We start from the raw sequence: 19,488 nt of genomic DNA, 5'->3' as shown, positions 1-19,488 counted from the left end.
CTGAAGTGACTTGGCAGCAGCAGCAGCAGCAGAAAGTGCTGGTTACGTTAGTGAATTGTTTATTCTCTCACTTAACACACTGTTAAGAGATACATTTTTAGGGGCACAGAGGAATATTCTGACCTCCTAGAAGAGCATGAGTCAGCAGTAAGTGTGGAGAGGTAGCTGGTGGCCCCCTCCATCAGTAGGGGAGGGAAAGGCCAGGTTTAACTAGGAGCAGACTTTAGGAAGCGAGGAGACAATGAAGATAGGTATGTTGGGTTTTTTAGAGTATAATAAGTAACTTTTTAAGGATTTTAGAGCAACCTAATCAGTTTTGGGGACTTCCCAAGTGGTGCTAGTGATAAATAAGACACCTGCCAAAGCCGGAGACTGAAGGGACGCAGGTTTCATCCCTGGGTTGGAAAGATCCCCTGGAGGAGGGCATGGCAACCCACTCCAGTATTCTGCCTGGAGGGTCCCGTGGACAGAGGAGCCTGGTGGGCCACAGTCCATGGGGTCGCGAAGAGCTGGACAGGACTGAGCGACTTAGCATGCATGCATGGATCAGTTTTTGCTATGAGACGGACTCACTCTTGCTGTAGCAATTTCCAGGGCCTTGTGCTTGCAGATGGGGTTGGTGCTCACAGGGGACACGGGAGCTAGAGCTTCTCTACCCCACTCTCCTGCTCCGATGGCCTCTGCCAGTCTATCCTGTTTCTAAGTGCTTGTTTTGAGGAAGCCTGGCTGTGTGCGTGCTAAGTCACTTCAGTTGTGTCTAACTCTGCGACCTCATGGACTGTAGCCTGCCAGGCTCCTCTGCCCATGGGACTCTCCAGCAAGAATACTGGAGTGGGTTGCCAGGCCCTCCTCTAGGGGATCTTCCCCACCCAGGGATCGAACCTGAGTCTCTCATGTCTCCTGCAGTGGCAGGTGGGTTCTTTACCAGTAGCATCACCTGGGAAGCCTGGCTACACACAGCTTTCCCAAGCAAATATGTATTCCTGGATACTCTAAATTCCAACAGGAGCCAAGGCTCATATTTGTGAGGACGAGCTCAACTGATCCAAGTTTCTACCAGGCCCCTGGGGCAGCCCGAGAGCATCTATGCAAAAACTCCAGCAGAAGCCTCTTCCTGCCCAGTACCTGCAACAGCTGGGTGTGACTGCCGTTGGACTGCTGGCACCACGTAACCATCTGTTCCGGGAAGAAATTCTAGGATGTGGAAAAACAAAGACGATAAAGGTTAGCTTCCAAGTGGGGAAAACCTACTTACAGATATGCCAGTACTAAAAACATCCCTCTAGGCACGATTATGGACAATCTGTATTTAAAATGATGGTCCTTTTAATTTATCACACAGTGGAAACACTGACTTCAGAAAGGCTGCATCTTCTATTAAAGGCAGGATCAAGTTTGAAGTCTGTGATGCCCTCTCTGACCCACGCCTCACAGTGTACCCAGGCAGAGGGCTGCCCCACTCCCTAACTCAAGGACACAGGTGGGTGCCCAAGACAAAGAACTCTTGAAACCAGGACTTGAGCACGGGGATGTGAAGAAGCCTTTTCTGGTGCATTATCCAAAAGCAGTTATCAGATCTCTTCTTTTCAATAAAAAAGCAGCTAAACTATCAGGACCAGAAGTAGGCACTGGGACTTCTCCCCCAGCTACTGCTGCTGTGACTCAGGACTGGGGCTCATGCCACGGCGGGTACGAGGCTTCCCATGCTGACATCCCACAAGGCAAGGGCCCCAGCTCCCCAAAACAGAAAACTCCAAGAAACCAGCTTAACATACCCAGATGTCGGTTTCTCTACTGCTTCTTCCTCCAATAATCCCAAAGCAATATTTGCCACTTGCCAAGAGTAATGAGTTTTTATTTTACTGAATATTTGACCAAGTTGCTTCAGTTGAACTAAGAACTTCCAAAATAACTGAAGAAGCTCACCCCAGCTCTCTCTCTCCATTTAGAGACTGACCTCCTCACCCACTGTTACTTTTGGGAAAAGGAGATGGTTACTTTGGTCAGAACAAAGGCATTCAATTATGCATCAGAGAGACGGTTTCCAGCCAGTATTGCTGGGTTAACTAGCAACACTGATTCTCAAACCATCTGCCTCCCACTACATCTCAGTCAGTTATTTTGTGATCAGCTACAATGAAACACAAGTAGTTTATACTTGCAATATTTCCAGAGTTCCAAACCCCAAATCCAAAGTGATAAAACTCACCATGGGATTTTTGAAAAACTCGTATTTTGCATAATTCTTCCTGAATAAAAATTTACTTTCACTTGCCATGGTGCTCTCCACCTGGACCACCAGCTCATGGTCTTCCAAGCACCGCTCTGCAGGAGAAAGTGTTGTCGGAGATGAGACAGGCAGAACCTTCCAGGCAGCCTTGCAACCAAATACAAAACCCGACTTTTCCATTCTTTAAGCATCGTGGCGAAGATGAGACTGAGAGCTAAACTAAATTGAAATCTCACTTTAATGCGTTATCAAGCGCATAGGAGGTCTTAGGACTCAGAGTATGAGGAACTCAGATCAGTCCTTGCTTTTGCATACTTCTTTTCATTCCCCCTCTTTACTTGGCTATAATGAACTGTTGTTCCCTAGAGGGGAGTATGTCAATCCATCTGTGAATCAGAGAAAGAATAAAGGATGAAACTTGTGAGGATCACATCCCTGAGACTACTGTGTCTGTGCACTTCATTTCTTATTCCTTCAGAACAAATTTTCTTCATGTGATGAATCATCTCCCAGGGTTTAGCACACGTCATGTCTCTACTATATGATGTTATAGTAGGTGCTACGAGAAGAAATACTGGAATAACAATCTCTCAAGCAGTCCTTGCATGTGACAATGTTCTGTCTGTCTGTATCCACTGCACGCATTCTCTGTGGACAGTGACGGTCAGGTATTAGAATATCTGCTGAAGATGCTTTCATAGTTCCTTGTAAATTAAAAGTGGCCAGACTCTTGCATAGTCTTTCAACGACATTCATTATATTTGGATCTAATTATGCAGACACATCTTTAAAATTAATTCTCTATGTATCTCTGTACACATGTATATGGATATATACGCACGTGCGTACATGCATATGTATATATGTCCATATATACATGTGTGTGCCCGTGTGCGCACATACAAACTGCAGGGCTCCGACACTATCTAGCTTCCTAATGACTTGTGTGTCAGCAGATGCCTTGGGTGGCCCTATGAGACCACTAGGGCGATGTCTCACACTGGAGCTTCCAGTCAGTTGCTCATTGAGCACTGCTGAATGTACCCGGTAGAAGGTTGCTGGGGACAAAGGGAAAAGCCTCAGATGACACACAAGTGCACTACACATCCGCAGTGACAGGAAAGAAGTCAGAAGTTCTTAGTGCTTACTTTAAACCACACACCGTCTGTCTGACAGCACAGCGGAGCCAGAACACATGACCTCAAGCAGTGCCAACTCAAATGTACCTCGTATTCCGTAGGCTTAGATTGTATAATATGAGTTGCACAAATGCCAGTTAGTGAAAGGAATATTCCAGACCTAGGTTTAATTTCAATTTATTAATTGTTCTAAAAGGTTATAAGAAAGTCTTTCAACTACGGGAAGACGTTTGCAAGCTGTGCAGCTTTTCTCTCCTTCAAGACATGGAAAGAAAATACAGCTGACTTACATACAGAAAACTCTGGTTTTAAATACTTGCCTATGATTTTAGAAGCACCATACATTATCCAATAGAAAATCAAATGAAAGTTTGAAAAGCTTCTTCACCTGAAATCAGCCACCAAACAAACAAACCTCAAACTTTAATAAGTTCTGTAAATAGCACGCATTTCAAAATAGTCTCTTGCTCTCTCAAATACCCAGAGACACTGCGGGAAACTCAAACTTAGATGACATTGCCCCCTCCACTCCTGGGGGCCTCCCTGTGCCTTCCTGCAGGCTGTCACCCCGGCTCCCCAACCCCATCTGGTGAAGGAACGGCTCTGCAGAGCGATGCCAGAATCTTCCAGGGCACCTCTGGCTGACTCCCCAGAGCACAGGTGTGCAGCCAGCCCCAGGCCTCTCACAGCCAGTCCTCCTGCTGAACGAGAGGGACCCTCCTTCCTACTGTGTCCTAGCCCTTGAGAATCACTGCTCCAAACATCCAAGAGTGAGATTCTGGAAGCACCAGAAGGGAGAGTTTAGAAGAGGAGAAGAAGCAGGAGCACAGATAGACCACCTGCTCCACTGGCAGGGACACTGCAGTGACAGTCTGGCATCTGCTGGTGGTGGCCTTCACCTGGCAGCACCCTGAGTACCCACTGCTGCTCCCCACCCGGAGCTGCTCCCCGTCCCGGAGCTGCTCCCCGTCCTAGAGCTGCTCCCCATCCTGGAGCTGCCCCCACCTGGACCTGCTCCCCCTCCTAGAGCTGCTCCCACTTCTGGAGCTGCTCCCCAACCTGGAGCTGCTACCCCTCCTGAAGCTGCCCCTGCCCAGAGCTGCTCCCCCTCCTGAAGCTGCCCCCACTCAGAGCTGCTCCCCATCCTGGAGCTGCTCACCACCCAGAGCTGCTCCCACACCTGGTGCTGCCCCCCCTCCACCTGAAGCTGCCCCCCGCCCAGACCTGCTCCCCCTCCTGGAGCTGCCCCCACTGAGAGCTGCTCCCCCTCCTGGAGCTGCCCCCGCCCAGAGCTGCCCCTTGCCCAGAGCTGCCCCTACCCAGACCTGGCCCCCTCCTGGAGCTGCTCCCCCACCTGGAGCTGCCCCCTCCCAGATCTGCTCCCACTCCTGGAGCTGCCCCCTGCCAAGAGCTGCCCCTACCCAGACCTGCCCCCCTCCTGGAGCTGCTCCCTCACCTGGAGCTGCCCCCTCCCAGACCTGCTCCCCCTCCTGGAGCTGCCCCCTCTTCTGAAGCTGCTCTCCCACCTGGAGCTGCCCCCTCCCACAGCTGCCCCTACCCAGACCGGCTCCCCACCTAATCCCAGGTGTGGGTGGTGCTCCACCAGCGCCCAGCTGTTGTCGTCCACACAGTGACTTCTGTAAACCAGCAGCTGGCACAGGTCCCTGGCCGTCATGTCTGCCAGAATCTCCACCACTTTGCTTGTCCCGTCTTCACTGAAGACTTTAACATCCTGCAACACAAGAATATGACACCTTCAGATGAACAACTTCGGGTCTTCAGAAATAAACACTGATACAGCACACTAGGGGAAATTATAGATGACAGCACTCCAACATGTATTTTTGGTTTTCCAAGCAGCAGGTGACCGCAGGCTGCACCCATCAACACTCCCCTCTCATCCCCTGTGGATGCACAGGACAGATAGGATTCTAACACAGGCTCTGAAAACACCCAAGAGACCTCCGGACATATGGCCAAACCAGTGTACGAGCTGCTTTTCCACGGTCTGTCTCAGGAAGTCCCAGATTTCCTTTTAATGCTGCTGGTGGTCTTGGGGTGGGACAGTTTACAGCTGAACCGACTGAAAGCAACAGACGCCCCGCAGGAATCCCTAAGTCTGGGTGACTCCAGCTGCTCTCCCTTTCAAGGGTCCCCAGTGCCGCAGGCAGCACCCACTGCCTCCTCCCGTCATTCCCTACCCACCTCATGCTCACTGTAGCTCAGGAAGAAGATGAGAAAAGGAACATGAACACGCCGAAACTCAAACAACTGAAAAGGGCAGTCCCCAAACTCTTCGGCCCTCCCCCTACAAAATTCCAAGCCAGCTTTGTTTCCCCAGAGCTGTTCAAAGCCATGGCCTATGGCAGCTCCCAGACAGGGGAACGGCCAAGCAAAAATTCAGAGGAGCACACATTTTCTCTGTCCCAGCTGCAAAATCAGCAGGGGTGTAGCCTTGAGAGGAAACATGAGACGCTTAAAACAATCTTACCTCAACAGCATGGAAAAAGCAGTCAGAGGAACAAGATGGCATTTTAAATCAAGACTGTGTCTTGAAGGGGAGTGTATCCCCAGCCTTTCCCACTGTCCCTGGCAGGCAGGACCCCCACTCTGGGCACCGACCCACCGACAGAGGCCTGGTGGGCAGGCTGTCTCTGGGCAGCAGGGCAGCTGCTACAAGGCTGCCTTTGGCTCGCTCCTCTAGCTCGTGAATTAAGCCACGCGGGGCAGACCAATCAGGGCCTTGCCTGGGCCTGATGCAATCGCTCCCCTACTCGGTGCTCCCGCCCGAGGCGGACGTGATGACAACAGGACAGCAACACGAGGCTCAGACCAGTGCTCCAGCAAAATGCCCGCTCACTCCTCCCCACGGTTGTGACGCCCAGGCAGGATGCTTGGCCCGAGCACGTGTGTTCTCTGAACCCAGGCCTGGCTGCCAAATCTCTCAGCAACCTTGAGCCCTGCAAGGCATGCTATCACTTGCAAGTTTGGAGCTGGAGCTTTCTGCGGCCCGAATGTCAGCTGGTCCTGAGGAGCTGGCTCCACTCCTCCCTCCCCGCTCCAAGTCCTTTTTCTCGAGTTTTGATTAAGTGCAGAATTTGAACATTTCTCTCCACTGCGAGGAGTCTCACAGGAGACGGTGAGTTGCTAATATGAAGTCCACAGGGAGGGTGTGTTCCCCTGAGGACTGTCCACAGCAGGCTTAGAGTCTCAGAGCCAGAGGGCAGACAGGACCACCCCAGGGACTGAGCTGTCAGTGGGGCAGGGACACTGTTCCCACCACCTCTCCACCAGCCGTTCAACCTGGTGGGGGCGGATCAGGACTCAGGAGCCTGCTTATAACTCACATTCATCTTAAATGAAACCCAATCCATGTCTTTTCTGGAACTGACGTTTCACTGAATGACAGTTCTACTTCTCCAAAACCAATTAAATATTCAAATACAGATAACATGACTGAGTTTATGAAAACAAAATGGAATTTTAACAAAGAAAACATGTCTCTGGTGTATAGGTAAAAACTCTGTAAGAACAAATACATTAATACAAAAGAAAAACAAACCTAGAAAAAGAATTCATACAACTGATATATATGCTAATTACATATAAGTACATATAATCATAAATATGCAAATTATAAATATATAAATCTTCCACAGCACTGCAGACATACAAATACCCAAATCAGCATGTTCCTAATTTTCCTTCTTTCCTAAGTTTCTAAGTGAACTTATCTGTGATTACAACGAATATTATCTTCTCTAGGAAGTTTAAATTAGGTTGAAGTGTTTCCTATCTCTCTCCAAGGGTCTTCCTGCCCAAATCAGCTATAGCAGCAGCTTTTAAATCTTCTTTTCAGTCCTACTGCACTTTCCTTTAAACTCTTTCTTCATTTCCCTTTGCTCCAAGGCCATGCCCCCAGAGGTCTAAATATAGACCGAGTATTAAAATCTAAGATGTGCTTGGTCATATGGCCACGTCCCCAGCTTTCAGATCCCCAGAGCCAGGGAACAGCTGGGGGTGGGGCAGGCAGGCTGCAGCCTGTGACACAGACAGACACAAGGGTTACAGGCTGCCAGGACAGGACCTCAGATCCTGTACTGTCAGCTCCACCCCGACACAGCGCCATCCAGTTATCTCGTCAAAGTCACCAGGGCCTGCTGACCAGATTAAACAGGCCCCAAGGCAGAAAGCCAAGGAAGCCACCATACACACCCACAGTCTCACCCGGGGAGCATGACGAGCTCGAGAGGAGAGTGTAACCAACCAACGCACAAAGGAAGGTGCTGTTGGAACTGCCAGCCTCTAAAGCCAACAGCTCCAGAAGGGGCGTCTTGCCCTGTGCCCACCACCCCTGCAGTCAGCAACGGGGCAGGGCCGGGCTCATTCTGGAAACAAGTGAGAGTCTTCCATCTCAGCCTTTGGTGCAGCAGGCCTGGGCTGAGGGATGCCGGGGAGCGGGCTAAGGTCCCGAGTGAGATGCTCATGGTCCTGTGAGGGCGGGATGCAGGAGCTTCTTTCTCGTTAGCTTGCCAAGGCCTCCACTCCACTAATTCACAGTTCAGCCAGGATGAGATCGACCCCGAGGGGACACAGGGCTTCAGGGTAAACCTGTTTGGGGAACACACGGATCTGGGTCCTGCGAGGTGGTTGGGGGGACGGGACTCAGAGCACAGACCAGCAGCGCCAGTCTGGCCTGGTCACTCCCTGGCTCTGTGACCCCAGTGATGGAAGGGGAAGCATCCTTCATGACCCCCCTGGCTGAGGTAGGGGTTCTGGGGAGAATCAGACCCACTGCAATCGGCCTCATCAGCAACTAGCCATGGGGACTTGGCTGGGCCCGGCCTCTGTGCCTGTAAAGAGGGGATCTGGCAGCAGCCTCGTGGGGTCAGCCTGGCTGGGGCTAACGGGAGCCTCTTCTGAAAAGCTCCCAGCCCCCTTTGCCTACCCCTGGGGTGCCCTCACATGCACTGGGGAGCTGGGGACAAGGCAGGAGCTCGCTGAAGGCCTGAGACACAGGCGAGGTGGGGGACTAGACCCGGACAGCCATGACTGACTCCAGTTTGCAATGAAGACAGCAGACCTCATGATCACTGAGATTCAGTGGGAACAATAACTCGGAAAAGCCAACTGCTGAATCTTCCGTTTTTGCACTGCAAAGGAAATTAAGTAGCTAATTGCGTTTAAAGACAAAACTGCCATTTGTTACAGAATCACCTATATGGGAAAAGAATCTGAGAAAAAGACTAGATATGAAAATGAAAGTGTTAGCTGCTCAGTCATGTTTGACTCTCTGTGACCCCATGGACTGTAGCCCGCCAGGCTCCTCTGTCCATGGAATTCTCCAGCCAAGAATACTACAGTGGGTTGCCATTTCCTTCTCCAGGAGATCTTTCCAACCCAGGGATCAAACCCAGGTCTCCCACATTGCAGGCAGATTCTTTACCACCTAAGCCACCAGCGAAGCCTAGACTAGATCTATGTATATGCATTAACTGAATCACGTGCAATGAACACAGCGCTGTAAATCAGCTATATCCTAGTATATGAACTATCTAAAGTAAAACTATTTTTTAAACACCAAAAAACTAAAAAAAGAGCAAATCACATTCAACGTAACACCTCCTTATATACTTAGAAAATATGAGAACGTATGCCGTCTGCATGGTGGAATTCCGATTCTGAAATTTGTAATAAATTCCTGGACTGCGTTGCTTTCTTGCCGTATGAATCATAAAAATAAATAAGCTTTGAATTAAAAAATAACATTAGAGAGGGATAATTACATCAACAGCTTGAGACTCCTCCAGCTCAGGGTTCACGGGGGGAGGAAGGCTGTACCACACGCAGTCCTCTGACTGGCTTGGTGCCCCAGCCCGTCCTAAAAGCCTTGACGTGGGAACAGAGGTTCTGTTTTTCCTGCAGCTCTGTTGACACCTTGCTGCATTCACTGTGCAGAGAGGGGAGCAAGAGCTTGGATCTGTGCAAATGTGCAGGAAGGAGTTTAAGGAGAGCTGGGGTTGAAGATACATCATGTCCACGGCCCCCAACAGGCAGACAGGCGGAGGGCCACCTCCCTCCTGCCGCCGTTATTTCTGCTTCGGACACCAAACATTTCCTGCTGGGGCCTTGCAGGTCGGAGTCTTGTCCGAATCCTGCAGGCTCTTGACACTGGCAGAGACCAACCCGTGAAAACGGCAAGCGGAGGCCTCTCAGCCCTTTGTCTCAGGGTCGGCCGAGGTGCAGGGCATCCCTGGGGGGTCGGAGGGCTCTCAGTGCTGGGGCTGAGCTGAGTAGATAGGCCATCCTGAGCACACGACCCAGAGGGCTGGCTGCGTCTGAGCTGAGCCCTTGTCTCAGTTCTTTATCATCCAACTTTCTCCTCAGTTCGAAAGCCCTCTGGGTCTTGCTTAAATACATTTTCAAAGTGAGGATGTAAGCTGGGCTTCTCATTAACTCCCGAAGCCTCCTGTAAATCCTGTGGGTAAACCCTTAGGGAGAAGCCAGGCTGTATCCAAGGGCCACCAGGGGGCATCCAGGCGGGAAGATCAATATTGAAAGGGAGGCCACACTAGAAGTTGCTCAGCACCGCTACCGATTACAGAAATGTGAATCAAAACCACAGTGAGGGACCACCTCACATGGGTCAGAATGGCCAACCTCAGAAAGTCTACAGACAACTAACAAAGGCGACGATGTGGAGAGAAGAGAAGGCTGCTGTGCTGTGGGTGGGCCTGTAAACTCACACAGCCACCGTGCAGGACAGAATGGACGTTCCTAAAAACATCTAAGAAGAGCTGCCACGTCATCCTGCAATCCCAGCCCTGGGCGCGTATTCAGAAAAGATGAAAACTCTAATTTGGAAAGACACGTGCACCCCAGTGTTCACAGCAGTACTCTTCACATGAAACAATCTAAGTATCCATTGACAGAGAAACGGATAAAGAAGCTGTGGTACATAGATACAATGGCATTCTACTCAGCCACGAAAAAGTGTGAAATAACGCCATCTGCGGCAACATGGATGGACCTGGAGATTGCTGAGGGAAGTAAGGTAGAGAAAGAGAAATATCATATGATACAACTTATATGTGGAATCTAAAAAAATGATACAAATGAACTCGTCTACAAAACAGAAACAGACTCACAGACAAAGAAAACTTTTGGTTACCAGAGGTGAAAGGGAGGGGTGGACTAATGAGAAGTTTGGGGGTAGCAGATACAGAGTACTACGTATGAGACATCAACAGCGAGGTCCTACCGTGCAGCACAGGGGACTGTATCCAGTGTCGCGTAGTAAACTACAGTGGAAAAGATCTGAGCAAGGAGATACATCCACACGTGCTCTCTGTGTGCTAAGTCGCTTCAGTCGTTTCCATCTCTTGGCCACCCTCGGGACCGTAGCCTGCCAGGCTCCTCTGTCCATGGGATTCTCCAGGCAAGATGAATCAGTTTGTTGTATAAATGAAACCAACATATTGTGAACTAACTATATTTCAATTTAAAAAATATCAAAAGGGAGGGAAGAGTGGGTGATGGGGTTGGGAGGTGTGGAGGAAACCCTGGTCTGGCCAGGCTTGTGAGGAGGGAAAACAGCAAAGCCAGTGGCGCCTGGGCAGTGGCAGGTACAGTCCTGAGCACTGCAGAGGCCACGGTGGGGCCCGACGCGAACTCCCTCCAAGGTCAGGATCCCTCTCTCCCAACCAGACACAGGGTAGAAGCCCCAGGTGGGGAGGACCGCTCTCCTAGAGGGAGGAGACGGGTCCACTGGGGCCCAGGTCTGAAGCAGGGCCTCTGCTGACTGCCTTTCTCTCTGTCTGCAAGAGGCTTCCCGGGAGCCACCCGAGGCTGCTGACCCCGGGGGCCCTCAGAGCCCCCATGTGGCGCGGCCTAGCAAATGTGGATGAAATTAGATGTACTTCAGATTAGGGCAGGGCCAGGGCTGGGCTGGGTTTGTTTTAGTGAAAAGAATGTAATTCCACTGACTTCTGTTTTCAGTTCTGTTCTAAACTGATGTTCTTTTGAGCCACAAGGAGTGACAAGTGAAGCTGCCACAGATGATCACACGGGCCCACCGTACGCTGTGACAACATTAGCATCGTTCTGTTCAACAACACGGACCCAAAGGGACTTTCAAAAAAAACAGGGGTCTGCGTTATAATCTACTGATTTCAAGGTTTCAGAGACAATTAAAAATATTATAAGTCCTCACAATCCTCTCTAAAGGAATTAAAGTTCTCAAAACAACTCACAAGCACAGACCTGGAGCCCCCCACGGACACCCTCGTTGCCTGATGCTCGTGGGCAAGGTTCAGGGCGCAAGGCTGCCTGCTGGCACTTCAAAGTCACTACCTGGAAGAATCAATTTTGACTGGCTCACCTATATTTCTTCTCAAGTTTCCTAGAATAGATACATACAGCCTATTACTTTGAGAAAAGCAATTTGTACAGAGTGGTATCTTATAGGAAATAAAAATAACAGCTCTTTAAAAAACATCCTAGGGGCTTTCCTGGCGGTCAGCGGTTAAGACTTTGCCTTCCAGTGAAGGGGCTGTGGGTTTGATCCCTGGTCAGGAGTTAAGATCTCACAAGCCTCAAAGGCAAAAAAATCAAAACATAAACAGCAGAAGTAAAATTATAACAAATTCAATAAAGCCTTCAAAAATGGTTCACCACCGCCCCTCTTCCCCCAAATCCTATTCTCCTTTGTTGAGGTAGAGAGGAACCAATGGGCCCCACTTCCCTGGAGCTGAGAGAAGATTCTCAGCGCTTCTCTGGGCATCAGAGTCCTTACACGCACAGGGCTGCTCTCGGGGCCCATCTGGCCCCCACTAGCAGGGTCCTGAGCTGTCCTGGGAGCGTCTGTTCACATCTCTTTCTCTGCAGAGCGCCTGGGGCCTGGCCTGGCTTGCTGCTCTGCCTGCCTATTCACCCGGGGAAGCGCTACCCCCTGCCTGCCATACCTGCCTCCCTTCTTCCTGAGCGTCAGAGCGCAGCTGAGGCTTCCACTCCACCGCAGCGACCTGCTGTGACTCTGCAGCCCTGCGCCAAGCCATTCTCATCTACAAGCCTCCCCTCCCCGCAAGCTTCCAGGACTAGGCACCACAGCTGGGCTCCGGGTCATGCAGGGGGTGTGCGAGTCTCTGCCGAGAGATGCCCCGTCCTGCCTGCCCGCCCACGGCCCTGAGAGCTGTGGAGGGTGGCTGCTTTACAACGTACAGGAGAGGACGTCATTCAGGGTGCAGGCGACACGGGTGTTCCCATGCTCTGAGCTCTGTGTAAGGACAAGGCTGGTGGCCTCCAGGATGTGCCAAGTCAGGAGCAGATGGGGTCATACAGAGGGGACATTCCTAACACACATACATGGAGCAGATGGGTCATACAGAGGGGACATTCCTGACACACACACATACATGGAGCAGATGGGATCGTACAGAGGGGACATCCCTGACACACACACATACATGGAGCAGATGGGCTCGTACAGAGGGGACATCCCTGACACGCACACTTTTGTTGGTGTTCAGCTGCTAAGGCATGTGTGGTTCTTTGCAGCTGCATGGACTGCAGCACGCCAGGCTTCCCTGTCCTCCACGTATCTGTATAAATACACACACATGCATATATACACAAATGCACACACACAAACACTCATGCATAACAGAGAGACTGGTCTGAGTGTAACTTTCGGTTGGGCAACCAGCCCTGCGCCAGCAACAATAGCACTGTCGTGTTTGTGCTGACAGGCGCCCACGTTCACACCCAAGCCATCCAGGGGACACAGATACATTCATCTTTTCTCGCAGGTCTCACTGTAACATATTTGGAAAACACATTACGGGCCAGAGGAAAGAATGTGGCCATCGCTGACAACGCCCAGATTCACAGTTACAGCTCTCGAGGGTGTCCTTCCCGTCTTCCCCTGCACCACTGTTTATAAATAGATGCATGGCCACCACCGGGCTCAGACGGCGTCTGAGGTTTTACAGTCTCGGTGCCAGCTTCATGTGACTGCAGCAACATCACGGTGTGCCCAGGTCACTGTGTTTCCCCGGTGTGTTAGTGCTAGCGGGGGATTTCTGCTCACGGCTGTAGGGAAGGCGGTGCTGTCCCAGGGCTGCCCACTCAGTGGCTTCTCAGTGATCCTTCTTCCCACAGAGCGCCCCGGCACATCTTTACATCAGTCTTGGAGTGTGGCATGAATTATTTTCTCAGGATAAATGGCCGGATGTCAATTTTCCCAGAGTACCACCTCTAAGAGGGGAAATATTTCCGAGAAAGGAGATGACATGTGTTTGGCAGAATGTGTACTATTCCTTAAAGCACAGGCCTCCTCTGAGCCATCTCCAAACCTCCACCCCCCATTAGGCAAGCACTCATCAAACAAGCACTGGGTGCTGGCCCCCCTCTCCTGATGTCCAAGGCATCCCGCTCCCCAACCCCAACCCCACGCCATCTAAGTGCATCATTACGGAGACTGTAGAAGCTGCCAGCGTGGGATTCAAGCTCCTGTTCCCCACTCCCTGCATGAGCCATCCCACCCTAGACCTTCGACATCCTCAACCCCAAAGAGAGGGATGTTACACAGGCTGATGGTGAGTGTCACTCAGATATGCATGCAACGCCACAGCCCAGAGCAAATGCTCCATATACGCTCATTCCAGACACACGCCTCTCGACTCCTCCTCCTGGGGCATCATGTGCCTAAAAGACCCCCCTCCCCACCGGCTGCAGGACAGAGACTGTCCACAGCACCAATTCAGGAAGAGGGAGCACTTGGCAGGAAGCTCACCCTGGGCTTCTGCTAAGCTCAGAGACTTCTATGGGGTTTTCAACTGTTTCTAGTCTAATCAGTTGAAAATCTAAGAATTCGAGGTTTGCACTGTATTTCAAGCAGCTGAAGCCCACGATGAGAGGCAGTGATGGTCCTTGAGAAAAGAGGCCCCTATCATGGCCCGTCCATCCTGGGGGCGGTGAAGGCTGTGCCGTGCCCAGAGCAGGGGTTGGCAAGATGACCTGTAAGGGGTCTGCTGACTGGGTTCTCTCTCAAGCTCTGCTGGGCGCAGGCAGCCCTGAGGCATGAATGTGGTGCTGAAACTTGCAAGGTGGCCTGGGAGCGGGTTTTTCAGTGTGGATCAGAGCCCCTGAAGGAGCAAGCTCCCACGGCCGAGCCCTTCCCTGGGGTGGCAGTGTCTTGTAAGAATTCATGGCACTAGGGTTACAGATGTGCAGTGTAAATGCAATTCCTACTTAAGTACAAAGTTTTTCAAAAGTGAGATTAAGGAATTAGGTGTCACAATGGTATTAATACTATTGTTAAGAAAACAGTCTGGATCTTTTATAGAAATAGACTAAAAAATTTATAGATAAACAATATGATGGCGGGAATTTGGGTCAAAACAATATAATACATAAGGGGGTGTGGTTCGACAGTTGTGGGGTCTGGGTGGGGGGCATGTGGGGTTCACCACTATTCTACTTTTGTACAAGTTCTATTCCTCATGGAAAAAGAAGGATAAAGAAAGCCACAGGAGAAATAGAGCAAATTTGAAGACTTTTCCTGGCTAATCTATTTGAAGAACTGAACCCACATTTTCCCTTACGAATCTTAAAATGTAGTAGAGAAAGCGGTACCCCTTCCCGCCCTGAGTGGTTCCTGATGGAGGCTGGACACCCCCCATTCCCCCACTGAGGCACATTTGGCCACGTCTGAGATATCTCTGATTGTCACAAGTGGCGTGTGTGTGTGTGTGTGGGCGGGGGGGGGACTACTATCGTCTGTAAGCTGAGGCACGATTGCTGCTGAACATAATCCAGGGCCCGGGATGGCCCCACATCACTGGGACAATGTGAGGTCAAACCAAACAAGGACTGCAGTGGCCATGAGTCACGGAAACCAATAACAATTAACCTGCTCTTATGACAAATAATCGCACACCCAGACACAGCTGGGAGAGAAGCCCTGCTCATCCTCACGGCTGAAGGCCGACTGACAAACACAGAACAGGGCGGGAGTCACCACACGGGAACCGGCCAAAGGAGGTCAGAGGACGACACACGGAACACGGCTCCAAGCTCCCTTCCTTTCAATTCCTTTCTAGTTGCAAGGGAAAGACGCCACGTCACAATGGAGAAACCCAGCCGACAGGACTAATACATACCCACATTAGTGACAAGAGAAACCAGCATCACAGCGTCCCGAACTCCTGCCCCGAGAAGAAGGCAGCTGCCTGTGGTCTGCCCACCACGTACAGCCTGAAGGGGCCCCAAAGAACCCCGAGAAGAAGGCAGCTGCCTGTGGTCTGCCCACCACGTACAGCCTGAAGGGGCCCCAAAGAAACCTCCTACAAAGCAAAGGCAGGGCTCTAGTAACCGCGTACGTGACAGACGACACGGAGTGGTCAGGTTGGGCCCCACTTGGAAGGAGATTAGAGACACTGAAGCCAGCGCAGAGGCGGGGCCTGTATGGGATCACGAACCAGAAAAAAAGAAGCTATAAAGGACACTGGGAGGATGTGTGGGTCCCGGGGGAAGGCGGGCGGGTGAGATGAACTGGGAGACTGGGTTGACATATATACACTACTGATGTCACGTATAAAATAGGCAACTAATGAGAATCTGCTGCGTAAGGGAACTCTGCTCAGAGCTCTGTGGTGACCTGAATGGAAACCAGTCCAAAGAAGAGTGGGGGTATGTATCGTCGACTCACTTTGCTGTACAGCAGAGATTAACACAGCATTGTAAAGCAACTATATCCCGATGAAAAAAGGACAATTAGAGACTCTGACTAAGGTCTGGATCCCTGCACTTAGTAATGCGAACACCCTGATTTTGGTAACTGCTGTGTGCTACAGAGCGCCGTGATGCACACATTTACACACACTGGCATAAACGTACAGGAGCAAGGAAAATGATTTAAATGGGGCAGCATGTGAGCAACTAGGGGATCTGAGCCAAGAGCTACAGGGAGGGCTTTGTGTCATTACTGCAGAGGCTCTATAGGTTTAAAGTTATTTCAAAGTAAAAGTTTAAAAAACACATCGTGTGACAATAATGACCCGCAGGCCCCTCCTCAACCAGCATCTCACGCCTGCCGTCACCGACAGGGGGCAGGGTCACAAAGACGGCGCTCCGCACCAAGAGGCTCCTCCTCCTTCCCCATTTGTATGTTTTCACAGTCAGGAGGGTTAAGACCCCAAATCCGCGGGCACCAGGGAGTTCAGCCCCGGTCGGGGTCAGGAATGTGTGCAGAATGCAAAGACGGCGCTTCGGTTCACACAGGCGTGCGGGCGCACCTGCCCTCGGAAAGCCCACGTCCACGCTGGCGCACTGCGGGGCGGCCGCGCAGAGAGCCCGGCAGCGGCGCAGAGGGCCCGGCAGCGGCGGAGAGGGCCCGGCAGCGGCGCAGAGGGCCCGGCAGCGGCGCAGAGGGCCCGGCAGCGGCGCAGAGGGCCCGGCAGCGGCGGAGAGGGCCCGGCAGCGGCGGAGAGGGCCCGGCAGCGGCGCAGGGAGCCCGGCAGCGGCGCAGAGGGCCCGGCAGCGGCGCAGAGGGCCCGGCAGCGGCGCAGGGAAACCGGCAGCGGCGCAGGGAAACCGGCAGCGGCGCAGGGAGCTCGGCAGCGGCGGAGAGGGCCCGGCAGCGGCGCAGGGAAACCGGCAGCGGCGCAGGGAGCCCGGCAGCGGCGCAGGGAGCTCGGCAGCGGCGCAGAGAGCTCGGCAGCGGCGCAGGGAGCCCGGCAGCGGCGCAGGGAGCTCGGCAGCGGCGCAGAGAGCCCGGCAGCGGCGCAGAGAGCTCCAGAGAGCCCAGCAGCCGCGCAGAGAGCTCGCAGAGAGCCCGGCAGCGGCGCAGAGAGCTCCAGAGAGCCCGGCAGCCGCGCAGAGAGCTCGCAGAGAGCCCGGCAGCGGCGCAGAGAGCTCCAGAGAGCCCGGCAGCGGCGCAGAGAGCTCCAGAGAGCCCGGCAGCGGCGCAGAGAGCTCCAGAGAGCCCGGCAGCGGCGCAGAGAGCTCGCAGAGAGCCCGGCAGCGGCGCAGAGAGCTCCAGAGAGCCCGGCAGCGGCGCAGAGAGCTCGCAGAGAGCCCGGCAGCGGCGCAGAGAGCTCCAGAGAGCCCAGCAGCCGCGCAGAGAGCTCGCAGAGAGCCCGGCAGCGGCGCAGAGAGCCCGGCAGCCGCGCAGAGAGCTTGCAGAGAGCCTGGCAGCGGCGCAGAGAGCTCGCACAGAGCCCGGCAGCCGCGCACAGAGCCCGGCGGCCAGAGCCGCAACGCGGCCTCCCCTCGCCACTGCCTGTCCCTCTGTTCTGTGATGGCAGGGCAGGCCACCCCACAGATCAGCCCCTCAGACCACCCGAGCCGCACTGACTAGGGTGGCTCTGTCCTCTGTCCTCTGTCCACATTTCAGGCCAATGTGCTATCTTTATCTCAAGCTCTGCAATATTTACCGGCATCCAGTTTCAGCGAACGTCTGGCCTGAGGGGCAGGGCAGGTGTTACGGGTCTTTAGGCACGAGGGGGCCTCCAGCTGCGCCCCAAGCAGCATCCCCGCCCCCCTCAATAAGGGCGTGATATCAGATTCTGTGCAGACCTTGGCTCACGCCTACTGGGCCAGCACAGGCGTCCCAGCCGCTGCCCCGCTATTGTGCTGACATTGTTGTATGGGGGAGCCGGGCAGGGGAGGACACAGCTGGATGCAAAGAACACAATACACCTGAAGACTGACAAGATTTACCGGATGTTTAGAAAAAGTGAAGTCCAGGGAGCTGAGAGACAGACATGAGTGGCTAGGTTATAAAAGGACCACAACCTCTAGACCTTCCTTGGGTCCAGACCATGCAGACAGTGAGCCCCACAGTCTAGATTGCAGCCACACGGCTGCTGTGCGGGGCTTCATACACACATGAGCTTCATACACACACACACACAGAGTCATAACACACGCAGCCTTTAACCAGCAATTGCTGTGCTGAGAATCTATCTGTCTAAGCTTACCAGTATATCTATCGACCTACCCACCTACCCATCATCTATCTAACCACCCAGCTCTCCACCATTAAGTGACCAAAGACCTTTTTACTAAGAATCAAGAATACTTATCTGTAGATACAATTCTCACTCTCAAAATCCCAAATCCCTTCCAAAACATATCTGCTAGGAATGACCTTATACCAGTAACCTTTGTACCACCAATAACACTTTCTTTTTGGGAAAGTCAACTTATCTATCATTACAGTGAGATTATATAGTTACAAGAATACCGCTAAAGATCAAGACTTAGTGACAGTAATTACTGAGAAGTCCCTTAAAAAGCAGAACATGTTCACTGGTATCAGTGGGCATCCCTGTTTGCTGCATTTTCGTAACTAAAATCAGGCCACAGAAGGGAAACCCTTTGCTGAGGGCCGAGGCTGGATCCCTGGGCTGCAGCACCGCCCATCTGTACGAGCAGCAGGGCTGCTCAGCTCTGCTCACCTTAGACCAGGGATCCGCAGGGGAGAAACGTAAGCCAAACGCCAGGGGGACCGACTCCTCAACAAGCAGGAAAGCACAAGGCTCTACCCAACATGGACTCAGAAGATGCAACGCCAAAGAGAGAGCAGTACCTGAAAGCGAAGGCTCGCACCTTACCCTGCCCTCCGGACGCCGGGGTCTCCAGCTCAGAGGCTTCCAGGGCGATGCGTTCGCAAACGCCCCTGCTGCAAAACGCCCTTTGGGTCTGCCTCTTTGCTCCCAGACGGGCTCAGTAAATACCTTCTAGAGTTTCTTGAAGGTTCGGAAACAGCCAATTGAAATGACGGATTGCTTGGAGTCGGCTTCGTCACGGGGGAGTGACTTAGCTGCCGCTCGGGTCCAGTGAAATGAGACACAAGACACCCAGACTGGGTTCTTCTGTTCCTTAAGCAGGGGTCAGCCAGGCTCCAGGGCCTTCTCGTTGTACTATACAGGGTACACAGCCCTCTGATGACAACTGTAACAATGAGCTTCATACGCACACACACAGAGTCATAAAACACACGCAGCCTTTAACCAGCAATTGCTGTGCTGAGAATCTGTCTAAGTTTACCAGTATATCTATCTATCGACCTACCCACCATCTATCTAACCACCCAGCTCTCCACCATTAAGGGAC

At 52.3% G+C, this 19,488-nt stretch overlaps 1 protein-coding gene across 7 annotated transcripts in view; it reads right to left on the bottom strand.

Moving 5' to 3' along the window:
- Positions 1–19,488, bottom strand: part of GRB10 (growth factor receptor bound protein 10) — a 210,418-nt gene that overhangs the window by 32,575 nt on the left and 158,355 nt on the right. For 5 of the 7 annotated variants that reach the window (XM_060414420.1, XM_015095173.4, XM_060414417.1 and 2 more), the window contains 3 exons: positions 4,945–5,101; positions 2,210–2,325; positions 1,126–1,194 (listed from right to left, as the gene is read on the bottom strand). In XM_060414420.1, coding sequence (XP_060270403.1) covers positions 1,126–1,194; positions 2,210–2,325; positions 4,945–5,101 — 342 coding nt within the window. Of the gene's footprint in view, positions 1–1,125; positions 1,195–2,209; positions 2,326–4,944; positions 5,102–5,860; positions 15,692–19,488 lie in introns of those variants that run through there. The other 2 variants (XM_027968420.3, XM_027968419.2) reach the window with 2 other exon arrangements.

The sequence above is a fragment of the Ovis aries genome, chromosome 4 (genome assembly GCF_016772045.2).
Source record: "Ovis aries strain OAR_USU_Benz2616 breed Rambouillet chromosome 4, ARS-UI_Ramb_v3.0, whole genome shotgun sequence".
In the NCBI taxonomy this organism is placed as follows: Eukaryota; Metazoa; Chordata; class Mammalia; order Artiodactyla; family Bovidae; genus Ovis; species Ovis aries.
Note: the sequence above shows the minus strand (reverse complement) of the source record. Positions and strands in the feature narration are given on the sequence as shown.